Here is a 20591-nt window from a genome sequence, read left to right as displayed (position 1 = left end):
GAAGGAAGGAAGGAAGGAAGGAAGGAAGGAAGGAAGGAAGGAAGGAAGGAAGGGACAAAATAGACATCTAAGAATCCTTACAGAGCTAAGAAAGCACATACTGGCCTTTCAGTGTCTAGAAGAAGCAGAGCAGAGAACTAATGAAAATTTAGAGAGGAAACCAAACAAATACATTTAACATCTTCTAGATCTCTCAGGAATTGACTTTTAGTTGAGATTTGCAGCTGAGTATTTCCGAGGAAGAGGTACTTATGTGTTGGCCCACAGCAATGGCATCTACTCTTGAAAGACAGTTGGGGATAAAAATCAAAATATAAACAACTACAGAAGCTTCCTAAGAAACTAAGAAAAGTAGTAATGTTCTGAAGACCTGTAGTGTGCACATATGGTCTGAAAAGCATGAATGAATCAAGCAGAGGATATGAAACGGTGCATAATTCTCCTTATTTCATTTAAAATGCAGTATGTTGTATGAGTTACTGTGGCAGATGAAGTTTGATGGAATCCCTTTATTCTCTTTGTACTGAGAGCTGGGGGGCCATCCCCACAGCCCTTGAATCTGGGTTGCCTTAGTGGCTAGCTCTGACAGATGCAAAGCAGTGTTTACTCTAGGAAAAGCCTGCTGCCCAGTAAGGCAATGATGCTCTGGGACCACCATTCAATAAAGAAGCCCAAAGCAGTGAATGGGAAAAGTGACAGAGCTCCTGTCACTCTACCCAAAAGGCAGCAGCTTCACGGGGCTTTAGCCATTGACTCACTGCTGCCTGCAGCAGTGTCAAGGACCCTGCACATAAACCACCCAAATGAACTAGATCTAAATTCCAATCCCTAGACCTTGTCCACCCTAGTGAAGTGTTGATTCAATTTTCTCAGTTTTAAATATCAAAAAAAGCTGCCTTATAATGTTAACACTTAGTTTTCTACCAAAAAAATAGGGGAGGGGCATTTCTTTACATAAGACTGAATCCTTCACACTTTATAGACTTGTAGCAAAAACTTATATCTAGTCGTTTCAAATGGCTTACATGAATTAGCAAATTGAACTATTTAATTATTAAAATATATCTACAGGATTATCAGACCTAGCTTGCCAGTATAAAAGCCCATTAGCGTTTAGCTGATAGTACCCATGTAAAAAGTGGCACTCCTAAGATTTACAAGTCAATAAAATCCCACAAAGAAACAAATACAAAACTTTGCTATGGACACTATGCACATGTAACACATTGGAAACCATCTCAAAATATAAAAGACAGTGTCTGCTCGACCTGACCTAAAGTAAAAGGTTAAGTGTTTGTGTATTTATTATTCTGACACTGTATCTGTATTATTCACTCCTAAGCTCACACTTACCAATTTCCTGACGAGTGCTGCACACTCCTGCTCCGTACTCCTTGAGAACTTCGGCAGCTGCTTCCTGACATGATCCAGTGTTCCTCGCAAATCCAAGATAGTTGTAGGAACCCATGTTTATTACACCTTTAATTATATTCCCCGTGTACCTGTGTTTCAATAGTATAAAACTTAATGATAACAAGCACGCCTAATACTTAAGTGTGATATACACTGATAACACAAAAGAAGCATTATACACACAAGTAAAGTGAACAGCATCTGTAGAAAAGCAGCACAAGCTGGGTGGTGGTGGCGCACACCTTTAATCCCAGCACTTGGGAGGCAGAGGCAGGTGGATTTCTGAGTTCGAGGCCAGCCTGGTCTACAGAGTGAGTTCCAGGACAGCCAGGGCTATATACAGAGAAACCCTGTCTCGAAAAACCAAAAGAAAAAAAAAAGAAAAAAAGGAAAGCAGCACAAACTCACCAGTAACAAGGGAAAAAGAGTACAACAGAATCCAATGTGTGTTGTGCATACAGTATGAAATTGCCAAAGAATAAAAATTACTTTTAAAAAACATGTATTCCCGAGCAGTGGCACAGCACTTGGGAGGGAGAGGCAGGTGGATTTCTGAGTTCGAGGCCAGCCTGGTCTACAGAGTGAGTTCCAGGGCTACACAGAGAAATTCTGTCTCAAAAACAAAACAAAACAACCCCCCCCCAAAAAAAACCAAACACATATTACTTTATTGACAGTGATAAAAAATTTTAAGGTGTGATAGCCAATGTTGTCTTAGAATAGTCTTTAAAGCATCTTTTAAAAAATATTTATTTATTGTATGTTATGTGAGTACACTGTTGCTCTCTTCAGACATACCAGAAGAGGGAATCAGATCCCATTACAGATGGTTGTGAGCCACCATGTGGTTGCTGGGAATTGAACTTAGGACCTCTGGAAGAGCAGCCAGTGTTCTTAGTCGCTGAGCCATCTCTCCAGCCCTAGAACAGTCTTATATACTTATCATTCAATATTTTCTTCTTAAGGGCAATTTGGTACTACTTAGTAACTGAATGATACATGTATGTTGATGCAGCAATTCTGTGTGTGAGCATGTACACATGAGGGTTCTTTGAGAGGCACTGCCCTTTTGCCATGGCCCTCTGTAGGCCCAGAGACCAGTGACATTTCCTATGATGGCAGCTCAGTCAGCACAGACACCACAGTCCAGATGACCGATGGTTTCCCATCAGCCAAAGGTAAGGAAGTGAGTGCTGAAGGTTTAAGTGCCATGGATTTGGGACTTACTAGTACAAGATGACTGCAGATGGCACATCTATACTGTAGAATGCTACTAGCCACTACAAATAATGAACATGTAGTGAATACACACATAGACAACAAGTTACAAGTATGTTAGCAAATAGAAAGAACAAAAAAGATAATTTATAACATTTGATTCCGTATGTATATACCAAAAACTTACCTGCTGTATACAGATATACAACACACACTTTTCCACAAAATACCTAAGGGACAACTTTGACAAAAGGAACATGACAAAAACAAAATGAAATCAATAGGCACCTCTACAGAGTGATGGCTTTGTGAACTAGATTTGCACAAGGCCCAAGGGTAGCTGTCTATGGGAACAATCATGTATTCACATTATTTTCTCTCTCAAAAAAAAATTGTACTATATTCATGTAATCTAAATAGTAAAATGTTAAGAATATAAACCATTTTAATCCAGTATATTTATGAAAAGCACTAGTTTTAAAAAAGAAAAAGCCCCATTTACCCCTAAATCATTTATCTTAATTAAAATGTCTAACAATCAATTCATATAATACACTGGATTTTTCTTTCCAAAAATAGTATGAGGGAGAAGTTTTTGTCCTGACTCCTGGTTGATAACAGATTTCTGAACCGGTCATCCTTGGGCCTATAACTCCATGCCTAAGGAGGATAAGGAAGGGGAATTGCAAATTTGAGGCCAGCTTAGGTGACATAATAAGAATCTGTCTAAAATTAAAAAAATAAATAGATAGTATAATTATGTTCTCCAGGATATTGGATTTATAATCCAATAAGAATCAAATGAGCGTCAAGTATGGTGGTGTACACCTTTAATCCCAGCACTTAAGAGGCAGAGGCAGGTAGATGACTGTTCAAGGCCTGACTGGTCTACAGAGTGAGTTCCAGGCCAGCCAGGACTACACAGAGAAACCCTGTCTCAAAAAACCAAAAGAGAAAATCAAATGAAACAGAAAACTATTTTAAACTTCAGTGGGGCCTGTGGGTGTAGCTAACTGTACCATGATTGCCCAGGATATGTGAGGTTTTAAACTCCAGCACTCCCTCCAAAAATATTCCAGAAACAGTATTGAACAGTATTGCCTAGAAACCAATCATACTGTATCTTCAGGTGTTGTTTTTGCTTTGAGAGAATATTCAAAACAAATTCTTTTGTTGGTAAGAAACCATTTCCAAACACAACTCACTTGAATGACCAGTTATAATCCTGAGATTGTCTCTCCATGATATCCACCTTGGCTCCAGGCACACTACAGATAGGTCGGTTCCAGTTGTCTCTGATTCTCATGTAGAGGTTCCTTGTATAGAAGTTTTCAAAATCCTGATACAAGGACACAAAGTCCTGCCAACAAAATAGTGAAACAGTATAAATTTAACTGACAGATTGAAAGACAAGTCTTACAATTTTTTTTTCTCTTCATACCTCAGGAATACCTCAGAAAGATGTTAATCAATCATACTTAATTAACTGACATATCAACATATCTCAGGAGTATTTCGGAATTATGTCAATCAATCATATTTAATTAACTGACATATCAAAAGTAACATCTGGAGATGTATATTAATTCTATGTGATGTCTTTTTTATCAGGTAAAGATTGCTTAGCTCAGATGTTTGACCTATATTTTATGATAGCAAATAATTAAAACACATAAACATAGAACTAACAGACTTAACTTGAAGTTAGACTCAGAAATAAAATCCAGTCATATAATTCTGCTGTTAAATAGTTTCCCTTCATAACAATCTGGAAAAAACTACCCTCCCACAAGCCCCCACCCCAATAGTGTAGGGGAAGATGCCAGAAAAATAATTATAATCCCAGTTGTAAAGATGAAAAATACTTCTAAAATTAGAGTTTTTATCCTCTGCATGTGCTCAAGGATCAAAATTAAACACCACCCCCAGACACCAAAAAAATGATTAAAAAAAATAAAGCAAGACACTAAAATGTAGGTTAGAAAAGTCTTCCACCTTGGATTTCCATACTAGATAGGAATTAAGTACATTCAGGCTAGAGAGACAGCATCGCAGTGAGAGCACTTGCACAGGACCCAGGTTTAATTCCCGGAACACATTATCAGGCAGTCTACAACCACCTGTAACTCCAAGACTTCTGGGGATCCAAGCCTCTACACTGATACACATATACCTACACATAAACATACACATACACATAATTCAAAACAATATTTACAAACAAAACCAGAACAGTAGTAATCATTTGTGGCAGGGAAATCTCTGAGTCTGGGGCCACCATGTTTTATATAGGCCAGATAGAGCTAAACCGTGAGCCTGTCTCAAAACAAAAAAGAACATTTCAAAAATAAATTCCCTGGCTCACAGATTTAGTCTCCCTTTCCTCTAAGACTGAACTAAAACTTTAACCTGTAAAAAGTTAAGTCACAGTAGAGCCAAAATGGATATAAATTACTATTCCCAGTGTCATACGAAACCTTCCTGGAACACACTTCATCAACATGAGATCTACTTCAACTCTCAGCTCTCCGAGAGTGATGCAAACAGAAAGAAAGTAGAAGTATGCTTTACTGTAACTGGCACATCACTTAGCTTGTAGTCATGAGGCCTGAGCTTGTCACACTACATTAAACTGTTAAGTAACAAATACATACATTTTGAAACCATATTGTTCACACTAAAAAGACTCTATATAAAATTCTAAAGTAACCATATTGACTAGGACTCTAAAGTGCCTAAGTGTAGCGAGATATTTTCCTGCTACATTTGCAATAAGGCTCGGTCATTGGGCAGTATGAAAGATAGGCGGAGTGAGGAAGGGGAGGAGCGAGAAGGAGGTGGAGGAGGAGAGAAGATGGCTGTGGACATACGCGTGTCTCTAGCAGTCTGAGGTAGTTATAATATCTAGATTAGATAATTGGGCAACAATTCTAATTGTGAGTGCATCTTGTTAATTGAGCATTTCCAAATATATAAATCTATTGGATAACCTTTCAGCATTAAAAGTCTTTATTCTACCAGTTACTGTGGTTAGGCAGAGCCTTAGGCAGAGCCAGCCACCACATTGGCTTCTCCTGGGTGCCAGGGTCTGCGCGTCTAGCTAGCCGGAGCCCCCGGCAGAGTTGAAGGAACAGCGGGAACATGGCGGCTGCCCAGAAACAACCTGGACTGGGCACCGTTTTCTAAATATTACCCGATACACCTAAGACATAAGCATCTCTATAGATATCATCTCTTTAGACAGTTCAGCAGACCTGAAAGGGTTCTTTGAATAGGAAGAACAGACCCTTATAAAATTCCATCCTACTATCTCTATTTATTCTCAAAGGTGGAAAAAAATAAGTAGTCTTCCACCCTCACTCTGACTAACTATAAACTAGCAGCACCAACTCTTTTTGTTGTTTTGGAGACATAGTCTCATGTAGCCAAGGATGATCTTGAACTTCTGATCCTGCTGTCTCCATCTCAGGAGTGCTGAGATTACAGCATGCCCAGTTCATGTGGTAGTGGAGACTGAACTAAGGGCTCTGTGAATGGTAGGTAAGCCCTTTATCAACTGAGCCACATCCCCTGTTCCTAACATGTTCTAGTGAAACCTCAGTACTAATCATCTTGGTTCTTTGGTTAAATTTCATCTCTATTATTATTAGTGTGCATACATGCATGTGCAGACATGTACATGTGTGAGTATGTGTGTCACAGAATTTATGGAGGCCAGAAGATAGCTTCTTGGAGTGGGTTCTCTCCAAACACCTTAATATGGATTCAATGGATCCAACATGGGTCTCTAGGCTTGCATGACAAGTGCTTTCTGCACTGAGCAATCTTACCAGCCCAGATACACATAGCATTTATGAGTATTTTCTGCGCTATAGAAAGGGCAAATATGGGGCTGCTCTTCCAGAGGTCCTGAGTTCAATTCCCAGCAACCACATGGTGGGATCTGTAATGGGATCCGAAGACCTCTTGTTGAATTCTTTGACAAACTTTCAGGATACATTAAAGAACAAAGTGTGTCGCTCTTCTAACAATAAACTCATTTCTAGTTCTAGCTCACTGTTTCCCTACCTCTCCCACCTCCTAGCCTAATCAGTGTGGAAGGACTTTAGTCAGGGCTGACACAGTCATAATGCTCAGTCACTGAACAAACATTTACAGAGTAGGTTTTTCCGGGCACTAACTGGTCATGAGGGATAAGAAAATAAGCACAATTTCTACACTCCCTAAGGTCTCAGCATGGCAGACAGGTACATAAGCATAGGTGATAAATGGTTAGACTGAATATGTACTATGAAGGGATCCCTGTTCAGGGATGGGGAAAGACTCTAATCAAAGACAAGTCCAAAGAGCCTTTTAAGAACACATCATTCATGGGTGTTTTTCCTAAAACCACTCACAAGCACAAGCAGAAAGACTCAGTCCCTTCTTGAGACTCCATGCTAGACTGTTAGGCTTGACATTCTCCTCAGTGAAGAGATTCCTTTGCTCCCAGTCAATGGTGGCACACAGCTTTAATAATCACAGCACTTGAGAGGCAGAGGCAGCTGGATCTCTTTGAGTTCAAGGGGGGCCTAGACTACAGAGGGAGATCCAGCAGAGCTAGAGCTACACAGAGAAACCTTGTCTCAGAACAAACAAACAAACAAAAAACGAGAAAAAACTCAAATAGACAGTCTTGTTAACTAAGGATCACTGTAAATACTACCAAAAGTAATCTGAGGTCATCTTATTAACTAGTTAGTAAATATCTTTTATTAGTCTATTTAAGGCCTTTGAGAAACTACATTGTTTAAAACAAACAGATCTTACCTAATCCAATGTCTATGCAGGCCTTCCTTATACGCGGGGAAAAGATGGGTGCTACCACTTTTAGACAGGAGACTTTCCAACAACTGTTCATGTGTATCATGTGCAATTCTGTCCCAACAGAGGTGTCTATACATTGTTACATGATAGGGTGGAAAGATAAATAATCATGATAGCAGCAACACTGGGCACTTGTCAACTGCTTTATATATACATGTGTTTCTACATATTTGAGTATCTCTATACCCTCTTACAGAAGAAACCATTTCTCCAGCTTTCAGAAAGACAGCATGTTTTTATCCGTTAAGAAACCAGCTAGAGCAAAAGATACACACACACACACACACACACACACACACACACACACACACACGGTGCAACAAAATTTAAAAACACACACACACAAAACTTGAATTTCCAGACACTTGTGAGCAGACTATGGAACTGGTAAGTACACATAAACTTTGGAAGGCAGAGCCACTGTTTTTCTTTTTCTATCAATGTAGGTAATTTCCATAGTAGACCTTCACACTGGCAACATCAGCTAAATTCCACACAATACTTGTGACACTGGCAGTTTCCTAATCTGGGGTGTTTTCTTAGCTGGGCAAAGAGGCCCTGACATCCCTCTTCCGGAACTCTGCAATGTTATAAACACTTGGTTCCCTCTTCACTACAGTGGCCTACAGTAATGTGGGCTAATTCTATTGCAACTTTCTACCAAACCAACACTCTGTAATGTCTAGTTGAAAAATATTCAGTAAGTTGTTGGTACTTATAAGGAACAAAATTTAAGTTAATTCACTACCAGCTATTGGAGTTAGTCTTGTGCACTATATATTCAGAAGCCGAGTTCTGTGTTCTGGTCCAGACTACAACCTGGTCTTAGGGCACTATAATCTATATACTGTAAAGAATGCTTCCCAATAATCCCTGATTGGCTAATAAAAGGCTAGAGCCTGTGATTGGGCAGTAGAAAGAGGAAGGTGAGACTTGAGGATAGAGAGGTCTTGGAAGAGACCAATCAGGGGAGAAGGAAACGAGAAGACAGAGCAGAGGAGGCCACCATGAGGGCAGCTGGATCACGCGCCTGTGGCCAGGAGAAGTGCACCCTGAGGACAGGCTGATGAGCAGCAGCAGTCTGGTGACACTCAAACAGCAAGTAACAAGGGGCATATGGTTCAAATACAGCTGAGACTAGCACAGAATCTCCCCAATTTAGGCTTACAGCTTGTAAATAAAATACTAGGTTTCTTGTTTTTTATAAGGGCAAGCTAGAATAAATAATTCATTTGCAATCAGCCAACCACCAAGTGATGTGGCTGAAATGCAAAACCTAGCAGCATTCTGAACTAGCCCCATTGGTAGTGAGCTACACTTATTCCAAGAAGAATCTTCAGTGTCAGTTCTAGCTCAACAGTCTTCATTTACTTTAGAGTCCAGGTACTATGCTTTAGATCCCAAGTGTCTCTGAAAGGCCAATAGCAGCCTGAGCGCTATTGGGAAGTTGTGAACCTTCAATAAGGTAGCACTTCACAGAAGGATCCTGGGGAAATGACCTGGAAAGGAGAGAGCCTGGCCTGAGTTCTTCCTCTGTTTTCCTGCCATAAAATGAAAGCTTTGCTCCATCATGGGCTCCTCGTGGTGCCTCGCCACAGGTTCATGAGCAACAGAGCTGAAATCTCTTCAATCACTGAACCTCCATAAACAGTTCTTCCTTTGAAGTTGTTTGTCTCAAGTTTTCTTTTAATCATAACAAAGAACATACTAGGGTACAAATTTCAATAAATCAAAGGACAAAATTTCTCTCAAACTTGAGCATTTAAGGCAAATAACACTGCTTTGATGTGGGGATAACATACTCAGAAATATAACCACATTAAAACAATTAAGAGTTCTATCCTTGACTTTCTGCAAAGTCCAGGGAGTAAAAGGAGAATGCATAAAGCTACTCCAGCAGTCAATACATGGTTCTTAAAGAACAAATTTGTACTAAAATCATGAAATGGCATTATGTTTATCTACATCTTGGATAAGTAAAGAAAATAGAAATAGAAAAGATAAAGATCTCTATAAAAGGAGGCAGAGAGGCAGGTAGATAGATAGCTATCTGAGTCTGAGACCACCCTGGTCTATATAATAAATTCCAGAGAGCCAGAGCAACAAGGTGAGGCCTTCTCTTAAAACAACAACAAACCCCACACACACAAACAAAAACAACAACAACCAAAAAACAAACCAAACAAACAAACAGGCTGGGAGTGGTGGAGCACACATTTAACCCTAGTACTTGGGAGACAGAGACAAGCAGATCTCTGAGTTTCAGCCTAGCCTGGTCTACAAATCAAGTCCAGGACAGGCAGGGCTCTGTTACAAAAAGAAATCCTGCCCAAAAAGCCAGAAAGATTTAAAAAAATAATAACAAATAAAACAAATAAACAAACAAACAAAACCATGGGGCTCAGGGCTTAAGGGCTGCCTTTCCAGAGGACCTGGGATTGATTCCTGTGTTCACTTGGCAGCTGTCAGCAGTTCCAAAGATTTCAATGCCCTCTTCTGGTGTCTGAGGGCACTGCAAACATATGATACACAGACACAACATGCAGGCAAAAGATCCATACATATAAAATAAATAAATCTTTTAAAAAATATATAAAAATAAGATTATGTAAAAAGTCATAGATTGCTTCTAAAGGATATTCTTATACCTCAGCTCCAGGATCTGACACTCTCTTCTGGCCTCTGAGCCTCACATACAAAGCATACAAACACAAAGATAAACATCAATAGAAATAAAAAAAAAAGGGGCTGGAGAGATGGCTCAGCGGTTAAGAGCACTGACTGCTCTTCCAGAGGTCCTGAGTTCAAATCCCAGCAACCACATGGTGGCTCACAACCATCCATAATGAGATTGGATGCCCTCTTCTGGTGTGTCTGAAGACAGCTACAGTGTACTCATAAATAAAATAAATAAATAAATCTTTAAAAAAATAAAAAATAAATCCTCCCGAAAAGTAAAATAAAACTGCAATTTTTCAGAGAACAAAACACTCCTAGTGTTGGAGGAAATGCACAATAAAGGAGCAGAAGCTAGGGACTCGGGCTCATCTCGACAGTGTGAATGTAAACAACCCCTATGATCCAACAGTCCCATTTTCCCAAGAGTTGAAGATGCATATTCAAACAAATGCTCACGGCAGGACTGTTCCCAATAAACAAACAACAAAAATAGTAACAAAACATGGCGACATCCACACAATGGAACAGTAGCACAGATTCAAAAGCCCTGAGCCAAAATGCTTGAAACCAGAAATGTTTCAAATCTTGGAAATGTTCTGGGGTTTGGGAATTATTTGCATGGACTTCACTGGTTGAAAATACAAATATTCTAGTCACAAATGTTCATGTGTATTATTACATGCTATGATGCTAGGTGATGTCTAACACAGAACTAAAGATGTCAAACGCAGAAGGCCAATCTTATATGGCTCTCGCTTTTGGACTATCAAGGTTAAAAAAAAAAAAGCAGGTAGTAACTCAGGTCATCACCTAACAACCAGTTGTCGGCACTTTTACACTCATAGTTAATAGTGAAATGCAGATCCAAATTGTTATATGCAAAGAAAAATCTCAATTAAAAGGTTGAAGCCTGGGCTGGAGAGATGGCTCAGCGGTTAAGAGCACCGACTGCTCTTCCAGAGGTCCTGAGTTCAATTCCCAGCATCCACATGGTGGCTCACAACCATCTGTAATGGGATCCGATGACCTCTTCTGGTGTGTCTGAAGACAGCGACAGTGTACTCACATACATAAAATAAATAAACCTTAAAAAAAAAAAAAAAAGGTTGAAGCCTAGAGATCCAAACATGAAAACTTTGTGGGTGGAAGAGACAGGGAGAAAACGCTACACAGCTGCTGTAAATAAGGTCCCAGGAGCGGGTGCTGCCCACCAACACTGGCACCACAGCACATGGATGGATTAGGTGCTGTGTTTCCTGCAAAACATTCCCCTCCCTTTGACTTTCCCTTGTTTATTTTTTTTTGAGATTATAATTGCATCACTTCCCTTTCCCTTTCCTCCCTCTAAACCTTCCCATGCTCTCCTTCAAAGTCATGGCCTCTTTATTATGTGTCAAAATATGTCCTTCAACTAATACAAAGTACAACAGCCTTGTAAACTCCTTAGTTAGCATCATATAGTTCAGCTATTGCCTAAAGCAGTACATTTCATTTCCCTGTGAAGAAGTGTAACAGCCTGTGCTCTTCTCTCTGACTTTCTGTGTGTGTCTCTTTCTCTGGAGGAACAATTTTGAGACATGGCTTCTCTGTGTAACCCTAGCTGTCTGGAACTAGCTCTATAGACCAGGTTAGCCTCAAACTCAGATCTACCTGCCTCTGCCTAGGATGGCAAATCTGCTTGCCTATGTGCTAGAATTAAAGGTATACAATCATCCCACTGTCTTCTGAATTTTTTGAAATGGAATGAGGAGACACTTGGGTTGCAGCTATGGATGTAGCTACCTCAGTCAAAAGGGAAACTGGCAACATGGTATCTGCACTACATGATCCCAGCAGACACTTTCCAACTACTAAGTCCACCTGCTGTTTTCACCAGAGCTTCTCCCTCAAAAAACAGAATTTTTATAAGAGAATGAAAAAGCCCAGGTGTTTAAACAGCAGTTTTCAACAGAAAAGAATTCTATTGAAATGAACTTGATTACTTTAGAACAATCCTTTCACCAACTGTAGAGACAAATGTCATCTCTACTGACTCCCCAACTATTTCCTCTCACTAATTTGTCTAAGAATTATTTCCTGACTAACCTCATGATACACAGAAACTTTCATTTTGCATTTTAATATAATTTAAGCATTATTTACTTCTATGGTTATACAAAGGTAAGCTTTATGCATACATGTCTACTCAACAAAATTAGAAACTTCTTCAGAATAAAATCTATGTCCTAGATTTTTTTCACATAAAATTAAGTTTATACAAGAAGCACCCAATAATTAAACTATAAACTTGCCCTTCAGAGACATCAAACAAGATCCAAAGATAACCTGATACACTGTCATCATTGCATTACCGTGTCAGCCATCACACACCGAGTACCAGCTGCACAAGAACATGCTGGTCCTCCTGCTCAAGAACTGCCCAGGTCTCCACACTGTCTCGTTTCTCATTTAAAACATATATGTTCAAAACATTCAAAACTCAGGTATCACATCTTAGGTCATCCCAAACAGTTCTCATGCCATTACTACACTATAAATAAAACTTTCACTACCGTCACTCACAACCACCTTTGATTTGGTCCAATAGGAAGTGAATACACAAATGAGCCACTGTACAGCACAATAAGCAGCTGAAAAACTGTAACTGAGGGTGAACAAAGCCAGCACTCTGTGGATTCACTCTGGCTAGAACAGAAGGAGAATCAAATACGTGTTCAGGGTTCCAATCATGAAAATTGGTTTGTCTACTGGATTAAGTTATGAATATAGAGCTTTACTTACATTGCTTGTGTGTGTGTGTTGCTTTTTAAAAATAAACAAAACAAAAAACCTCATTTAAAAGTTGTTTTTTCATTCTAAGATTTATTTATTTACATTTTATGTGTATAGAGTTTTGCCTGCATGTGGCTGTGCACTACATGACCACACATATGAATTGTCTGGAGGCAAGAAGAAGGTATTGGAGCCCCTAGAACTGGAGTAATAGATGGTTGTGAATAATTGTACAGGTGCTGGGATTCAAGCCCAGGATCCCTGGAAGAACAGTCAGTAGTAGCCAATTTTGCCACTCCCGAAAAACACATTTTTTCCTTTGTTTTTATAAAACATTTTTTATATTTGCTCTAATTTAAAAAAAAATTCCCTCTGGAAATGTGCCATGGGAAACTTTTCAGGCTAATATGAAAACCTCATTTTTTCAAAAAAGTTTTTTGAGACAGGGTTTCCCTGACACCCTTCTGTACTCGCACTCTGCAACACCGTGTGAACCAAGTTGGCCTTCAAAACAGAGATCTGCCTGCTTGTGCCTCTCCAAAGACTAAATGAGCTAAAGGGTTGTACCACCACACCTGGCCTGAAAAAAACACATTCTTAATGAAATTACCTTGTAAGCAGTTCAGATAATTTATAGAAAGACTAACTTGTGAGGCTAGGCTGAAAAGCAGGTACAAAATGGTTGAGATGAAAGAGAAGGATACCTAACCCTGAGTTTTTAGATATCCAAATTTTCTATTCTTCTTTAAAATTTTGTTTATTTTATGTGTATAGGTATTTTGTCTGCATGTATGTGTACCCTGTGTGTGCCTAGTGCCCTTGGAGGTCAGAAAATGGTCTGCCTTTAATTCCAGCACTGGCCAATCTCTATGAGTTTGGGAACAGCCTGGTTTACAGAGCTCCAAGACAGTCAAGGCTATGTATATCTGTCTCAAAAAGCAAACAAAACAGGGCTAGAGAGATGTCTCAGAGGTTAAGCACTGGCTGCTCCTCCACAGGTCCTGAGTTCAATTCCCAGCAACCACATGGTGGCTCACAACCATCTATAATGAGATCTGATACTCTCTTCTGTCCTGCAGAAGTAGAGTTTTTATATACATAAATAAATAAGTCTTTAAAAAATAAACATACAAACAAAACAGATAGCCTCACTGGGTTTGAATCCCTGGGCCTGAAGTTATAGATGCAAAGAGATTTGAACTGCCATTGTGGGTAGGGTCCTCTGGAAGAACAGCTGAGACATATCTGAAGCCTAAGGGATATGTATTTTCTTTCAACCCATATATACATATATATGTGTATGTGTGTATATATATATATGTATATATATGTGTGTGTGTGTGTGTGTGTGTATACATATATATGAATGACTGGTTGTTTTCCTAATACCTGACAAGGCCCTTTATTCTTCCACAAAGTCTTGTTATATTATCCAGGTTGAACTCCTGATCTCATGCAATCCTTCTGCCTCAACCTCCTAAATACCTTAGTTTCAACACACCAGCCAACAGGCCTACCCTTTCCCTTATTTATTCTGTTTGTTTCTGAGACAGTGTCATTCAATAGTCCAGTTTATTCTGAAACTCACAATGTAGCCAAGAATGTCTTTGAACTCACAGCAATCCTCCTGTCTCAACCTACCAAGATCTGGCATTATAGACATGAGCCGCCATGTCTAACTTTCCTGCCTTTTCTCAGTGTACTCTCTCTTTACTGTCTCCTCTCAGATGATACTACTACCCATATATCTGACTCTCTATGTCTCACAAGGATGAGACTAATGTAAATAATAACTAACTGGGAGGTGGGGCAATGGAAATAGCTCGGTCAGCAACTAGTAGGTTACCATGCTCCAATGGATGTCCTACACAGCTTATACAGGCAGAACTAACTAACTGGATGTAATGGAACATTTAAAAGAAGAAGGAGGAAGAGGAGAAGGAAAGAGAAGAGGAAGAAGAGGAAGAGGAAGAGGAGGAAGAAGAAAAGAAAAAGGACATGAAGCTGGCAGGAGCCCAAGGAGAATGAATGGAAGGGAAGAAACAGGGATGGGTAGGTGGATGTGACCATAACACACTGAATGAAACTCTCAAAGAATAATTTTTAAAAATTTTTTCAAGCCTGGGTGTTTATTATGAATAGTTAACACATGTGCACTGTATAAAGCTGTAAAGGAATACAAGTGTATTATGAGAAGAGTGACCTAAAGTGAATCTGGTCTTCCTCTTTGGAGACAACCACTACCTCTCTATCTACCATTACTAAAACAAGAGGCTTTGCTGTTGTAAACAGGCTGGCCTCACCACATTCAACTTGGGGACATGTTTGGGGAGAGGCACTGGTCTGTGAACTAGGTAACTCTAGCCAACGTGTCTAAGAGAATTCAGGATCTGCAGATAACAATAAACACAGTGCAGGGATCCAGAAGAGAGAATGAACAGATTTTATATTTATTCTGCACCATATAAGCTACAATACTGGGGAACTTTAGACACACGGCTGGTGATTATTAGCTTTCTTATCAATAAAATAATGTTACTGTTGTCAGCTTCATTAAGTTCTTGTAGTGTAATGTAGGTTAAGTTAAAAATGTTGCAGGTGGTGGTAGTGGACACCTCTGATCCTAGTACTGGGGAGGAGGCAGATAAATCTCTGAGTTCAATGCCAGCCTGGTCCTCAGAGTTCCAGGACAGCCAGGGCCACACAGAAAAAAATCCTTGTCTCAAAAAAAAAAAAAAGTTGAATGCTTTGCTCTGTTAGTGTTTTAGATATTTGGAACATATAGTTGTGAGCTTCCATGTAGATGCTGGGAACAGAACTCATGTTCCCTGGAAGGACAGTGCTTTCTCAGCCACTGAGCCATCTCTCTAGCACCAACTGCTTTGCTCATTCTAGGCCTTCAACTTTCAGCTTTCCTTGTGGAATATTTTATAGAGTTTTTGTCACAGTTGTTACTTGGTCTCTGCTCTGTTTAGAGACAGAATCTTACTCTGTAGCACAGGTTGGCCTGAAAGACACAGGAATCCTCCTGCCTCAAAATTTAACTCCATGTGCCCCAATTTCTACTGGGTGGGTAGGAGGAACTGTGTGATAATGACAACATTTCCATGAACACAATCTATTTGCAGAATCAAAGATTCTGACAGTTACCTTTTGTTCTTCTCTTTCTGTTGCATGGTGGCACTTTTCAATTCTCCAATGCCTCAAGAAATCTCGAAGATATCCAAAGAGGGTGAGTACACCATAGCCCACATATGTGAGCACAGCAACCAGCATGGGTGTTTCTTCAAAAGCTTCATTAAACGGTCTTTTGTACAATCCTCCATTTTCTGTAACATGATGAATCTAAGAGAGCAATTTAAAATGTTTATTGCAATCACAGACCAATGAAACGCTAAGGTCATTCTTATTTTCAAGAGTAATGATTTAAAAATCATTTATGAGCCGGGCAGTGGTGGTGCACGCCTTTAATCCCAGCACTTGGGAGGCAGGCGGATTTCTGAGTTCGAGGCCAGCCTGGTCTACAGAGTGAATTCCAGGACAGCCAGGGCTATACAGAGAAACCCTGTCTCAAAAAAACAAAACAAAACAAAAATCATTTATGTACAGTAAAAGGGAAAGGAGGAAATGAAAGAGTCAACAACATCTAACAATGATTTCTATCATAATTTCCTGAAACAGATTCTAAATACACTATTATTTCAGGGAACATGCTTTCCTTTATCCTAATAAAGTAAAAAAAATATTTAAAAAAGCCTAGTCTAAGAAATACTGTATTAGCTTACCAACAAAGTGCTCATATGTCCAAAAGTGAATTCAGTTTTATAACACAAATATGTGCCAGGCGGTGGTGGCGCATGCCTTTAATCCCAGCACTTGGGAGGCAGAGGTAGGCAGATTTCTGAGTTCGAGGCCAGCCTGGTCTACAGAGTGAGTTCCAGGACAGTCAGGACTACAGAGAAGCCCCGTCTTGAAAAAAAAAAACCAACAACAACAAACAAACAAACAAACAAACAAAACCCAAAAATGTGTGTTAATGTTTTTCTACCTAAACATTCCTAAAACTATTCAGCTATAAATCACTCAAAAAACACTCAAATGACTTACCAGATCTAGGCTGCAGCAGGTTTTACTGCCTTTCCTCAGTGATAATACACTTATAACAGTAAAAGAAGGGCTGTCGAGAGAACTCAGCAGCTAGAAGCTTTTGCTGCCAAGGCTGACAACTTGACAATCCCTAGGACCCACATGATGGTCTCCCTCATAAACCGCCTTTTGTCTCCCACAAATTGTTCTCTGACTTCCACACGTGAGCTGCTATACATAGCACACAGGTGCCCACACATGCACACACACACTCATAAATAATACATGTAATATAGCTAGGTGAGAAAGGATCCTTCAAGGAGGGATGGGAAGAGGAAGAGAGAAAGGGGTAGAGTCATATCAACCCAAGTAAGAACTGTAAAAAAGCCTTATAGAAACCCAGTACTTTGTAAGATAATCTTTAAAAAAATAAAACATTGGCCGGGCGGTGGTGGTGCACCCCTTTAATCCCAGCACTTGGGAGGCACTTGGGATTTCTGAGTTTGAGGCCAGCCTGGTCTACAGAGTGAGTTCCAGGACAGCCAGGGCTACACAGAGAAACTCTGTCTCGAAAAAAAAAAAAAAGAATCAGACTGGCTGAGCTGGCTGAGTGAGGTGGTAGACAACCTGTATGCCATGGTTTAAAAGAGGGAGGCAGGAAGGTTAGAGATTTCAAAGCCTTTTTAGGTACATAGTGTGTGTGACTCTTGCCTGGGCTAGTAAAGCTCTGTACAAACAATAACAACAAAAACCTAACCAAACAAGAACTAAAATGGTTTAGAAGATGCTATAGAATTGTCCATTCTCTCGCACTACCTACTCTCTCTCTCTTCAAAATTTTATTCAGTGTATATAAGTGTTTTGACTGAATATGTCTTCATACCATCTGTGTGCCTAATGCTCTCAGAGGTCAAAAGAGGATGTCAGCTTCCCTGGGACTGACCTTTCATGAACTACAAAATTTAATAAACTCACGACCTCTGGAGCAGTCAATGTACTTAACCAATGAATTAACTATCTTACCAGTCTCACAACCCTGATTTCTTATGTCTCTTTCTAGGCAGTTTTACATACATACATGCATGCATAGATGTATGCACACACATGTATATATACATATATACATGTATATGCATATATGTGTGTGCGCATGGTTTATCTTTTGCTTGCATGTTGCCATTATAGCTTTGGTTAAGGGTACCTTTTCTTTTTCTTTTTGCCTTTAAATTTCATGTGTGAGTGTTTTGCCTGCATGAATATCTGTGTATTCCCTGATTGTCTTCTTTATTTTTTTTTAGATTTACTTATATTTATTTAATATATATGAGTGCTCTATCTGCATGTATACCTGCATGCCAGCAGAGAGCCTCAGACTTCATTAAAGATGGCTGTGAGCCACCATGTGGTTGCTGGGAATTGGTCTCAGGATCTCTAGAAGAGCAGACAGTGCTCTTAACTGCTAAGCCATCCCTCCAGCCCAATTGTCTTCTATAAAAGCATGGCATTTATATGGCAAAGTTACCTAGTAAAACTGAACCCTTCATATAAGCAAGTGAGCCTAATCTGAGCACTAGAGAAACAGCAGCATTTTATACTCCAGTGATAGAAGCAGAAAACAGATAAGAATATAGATGTGCCAACATGTCAGAATTACAAATGTCATGTGTCACCGCTGCCGGGCGGTGGTGGCACACCCCTTTAACCTCAGCACTTGGGAGGCAGAGACAGGCAGATTTCTGAGTTCGAGGCCAGCCTGGTCTACAGAGTGAGTTCTAGGACAGCCAGAACTACACAGAGAAACCCTGTCTCGAAAAACAAAACAAAACAAAACAAAAAGAGTTTTGCTATATAACCCAGGTTGGCCTTAAACTCACTATATAGCCAGGCCTGGAGATATGGCTCAGCGTAATCCCAGCACTCGAGGCACAGGTAGAAGGATCTCTGTGAATTCAGGGTTAGCTTGCTCTACAAAGCTAGTTCTAAGACAGCCAAGGCTACACAAAGAAACACCAATCTCTGTGAAAAAGAGTTGTTGGGTTCCTTTTGGTAACATTATGCTAACATGACCAAGGAAATAAGCTCAAATCACAGATGTGGCCATTGGAGTCCACCCTACACAGCAAAAAGTGTTCTCAGTAAAGAAAACTGGACACAGGCTGCCACACTCAACTATCTAAGCAAAGAGGTTGGTGTGACAAGATCGGGACATGCTGAGATAACGAGCAGGATATGTGGCAGAGCTGCATTTGCTCAGCCTCCTACTAGAGCCTGTCTGTCACGATGTTGCTTGACTGAGTCAGAAACTGCTACAGTGGAAGCATGGGTAGTGAGTTAGAGAAGTCTAAGATTCAAATATCCTCACAAAATCATATTGTTGAACACTTGGTCCCAAGATGGCGGTGCTGTGGTGGAGCCTTTGGGACCAGAACCCTAGTTGGCAGCAATCGGTCACCGGGAGTAGGCCTTGAAGGTTATCACAGAACCTGATCCTAACCTAGAGTTCTGTTTCCCTGTCCACAGCCACAAGGTCAGCACGCTCTTGCCACATATTCCTGCCTGCATGCAACTGCTCCGTGGTGCCTTCACCAGCATGATGGACTCTACCCCTGAAACTGCTTCTGTCAGGTATTCTGTCACAGCTGTGAGAAAAGCAACTAACACGGGCATTAACTCTTGCAGACATACTTGCCCAGTGTGCCTCTTAATGGATGCCTTTCAGTCTATATAAAGCTGCAGGCCGGCCTCTGTTTACAGTAGGATAATAAAATCATGTCAAATGATGTTTTCCAGTAAGTCCTGGAAGCTAGTTTCAGTCCATTTCACAAGGGATAGACACTGCTAAACATTAGAGACTTTATCTGATAAAAGGAGATATGGCTACTACTTTGCAAATGTTTCCTGCTGATAAACCCATGGCCAGCTTTGGCATAGCTTGTGTGACTTACACAAAGGCTTACACTATTCTCTCTAGTATGTGTGGTATGCTGTAGGAGAGGCTCGTGCACTTCAGTAAAATTCCAAGAAAAGGCCAGCCTTCATTTTCATGGGCTTTTCTCATACCACTTCCTCCCGATTGTGTGCTTGTACACTCTGTGTATGAGTTCTGTCTGTGTTGTGTATGTGTTATCTGAGAAGCATTATGGCTATCTAGTATTCTGTCTTTGGTACCTCTCTTCTACCTGAATTCCCTCTTTTACATACTTTACCAACTCCATTGCTTCAACTACCACTCATCCCTCTTTAGCCAATTCTCAAGTATCTAATTTAATGTTCCAAAAACTGCTAATGAATTCTGAACTATCATATGGGTACTGGGAATCAAACCCAAAGCTCTCTGGAAGAGCGGCCAGTACTCTTAATAGCTGAGCCATCTCTCTAGCTCCTACTAATTAATTCTGAATTCAATGGTCTGGTAAAGTCACACAAACTGAATACCACCAAGACTCTTCTAACTCAGTAACTTAAAGGTATGAACTTATGCATTCTTATTTGCAAAATGAGGATACTATTTACTAAGAAAGGCTCTTCTCTCATTTTTTTAAACCTTTTTAATCAAC

General features: G+C 40.0%; 1 protein-coding gene across 1 annotated transcript in view; it reads right to left on the bottom strand.

The window, feature by feature from the left end:
- The window catches only part of Sptlc2 (serine palmitoyltransferase long chain base subunit 2), a 69748-nt gene that overhangs the window by 42268 nt on the left and 6889 nt on the right, over positions 1-20591 (bottom strand). Inside the window, exons 2-4 of the mRNA XM_028771888.1 lie at positions 16099-16293; positions 3837-3991; positions 1354-1502 (exon numbers count right to left, since the gene is read on the bottom strand). Of these exons, the coding sequence (XP_028627721.1) occupies positions 1354-1502; positions 3837-3991; positions 16099-16293 (499 nt within the window). The remainder of the gene's footprint in view (positions 1-1353; positions 1503-3836; positions 3992-16098; positions 16294-20591) is intronic.

This window comes from Grammomys surdaster, unplaced genomic scaffold, assembly GCF_004785775.1.
Source record: "Grammomys surdaster isolate TR1022 unplaced genomic scaffold, NIH_TR_1.0 210, whole genome shotgun sequence".
Classification (NCBI taxonomy): domain Eukaryota; kingdom Metazoa; phylum Chordata; class Mammalia; order Rodentia; family Muridae; genus Grammomys; species Grammomys surdaster.
This window is presented reverse-complemented; position numbering and strand designations above follow the sequence as displayed.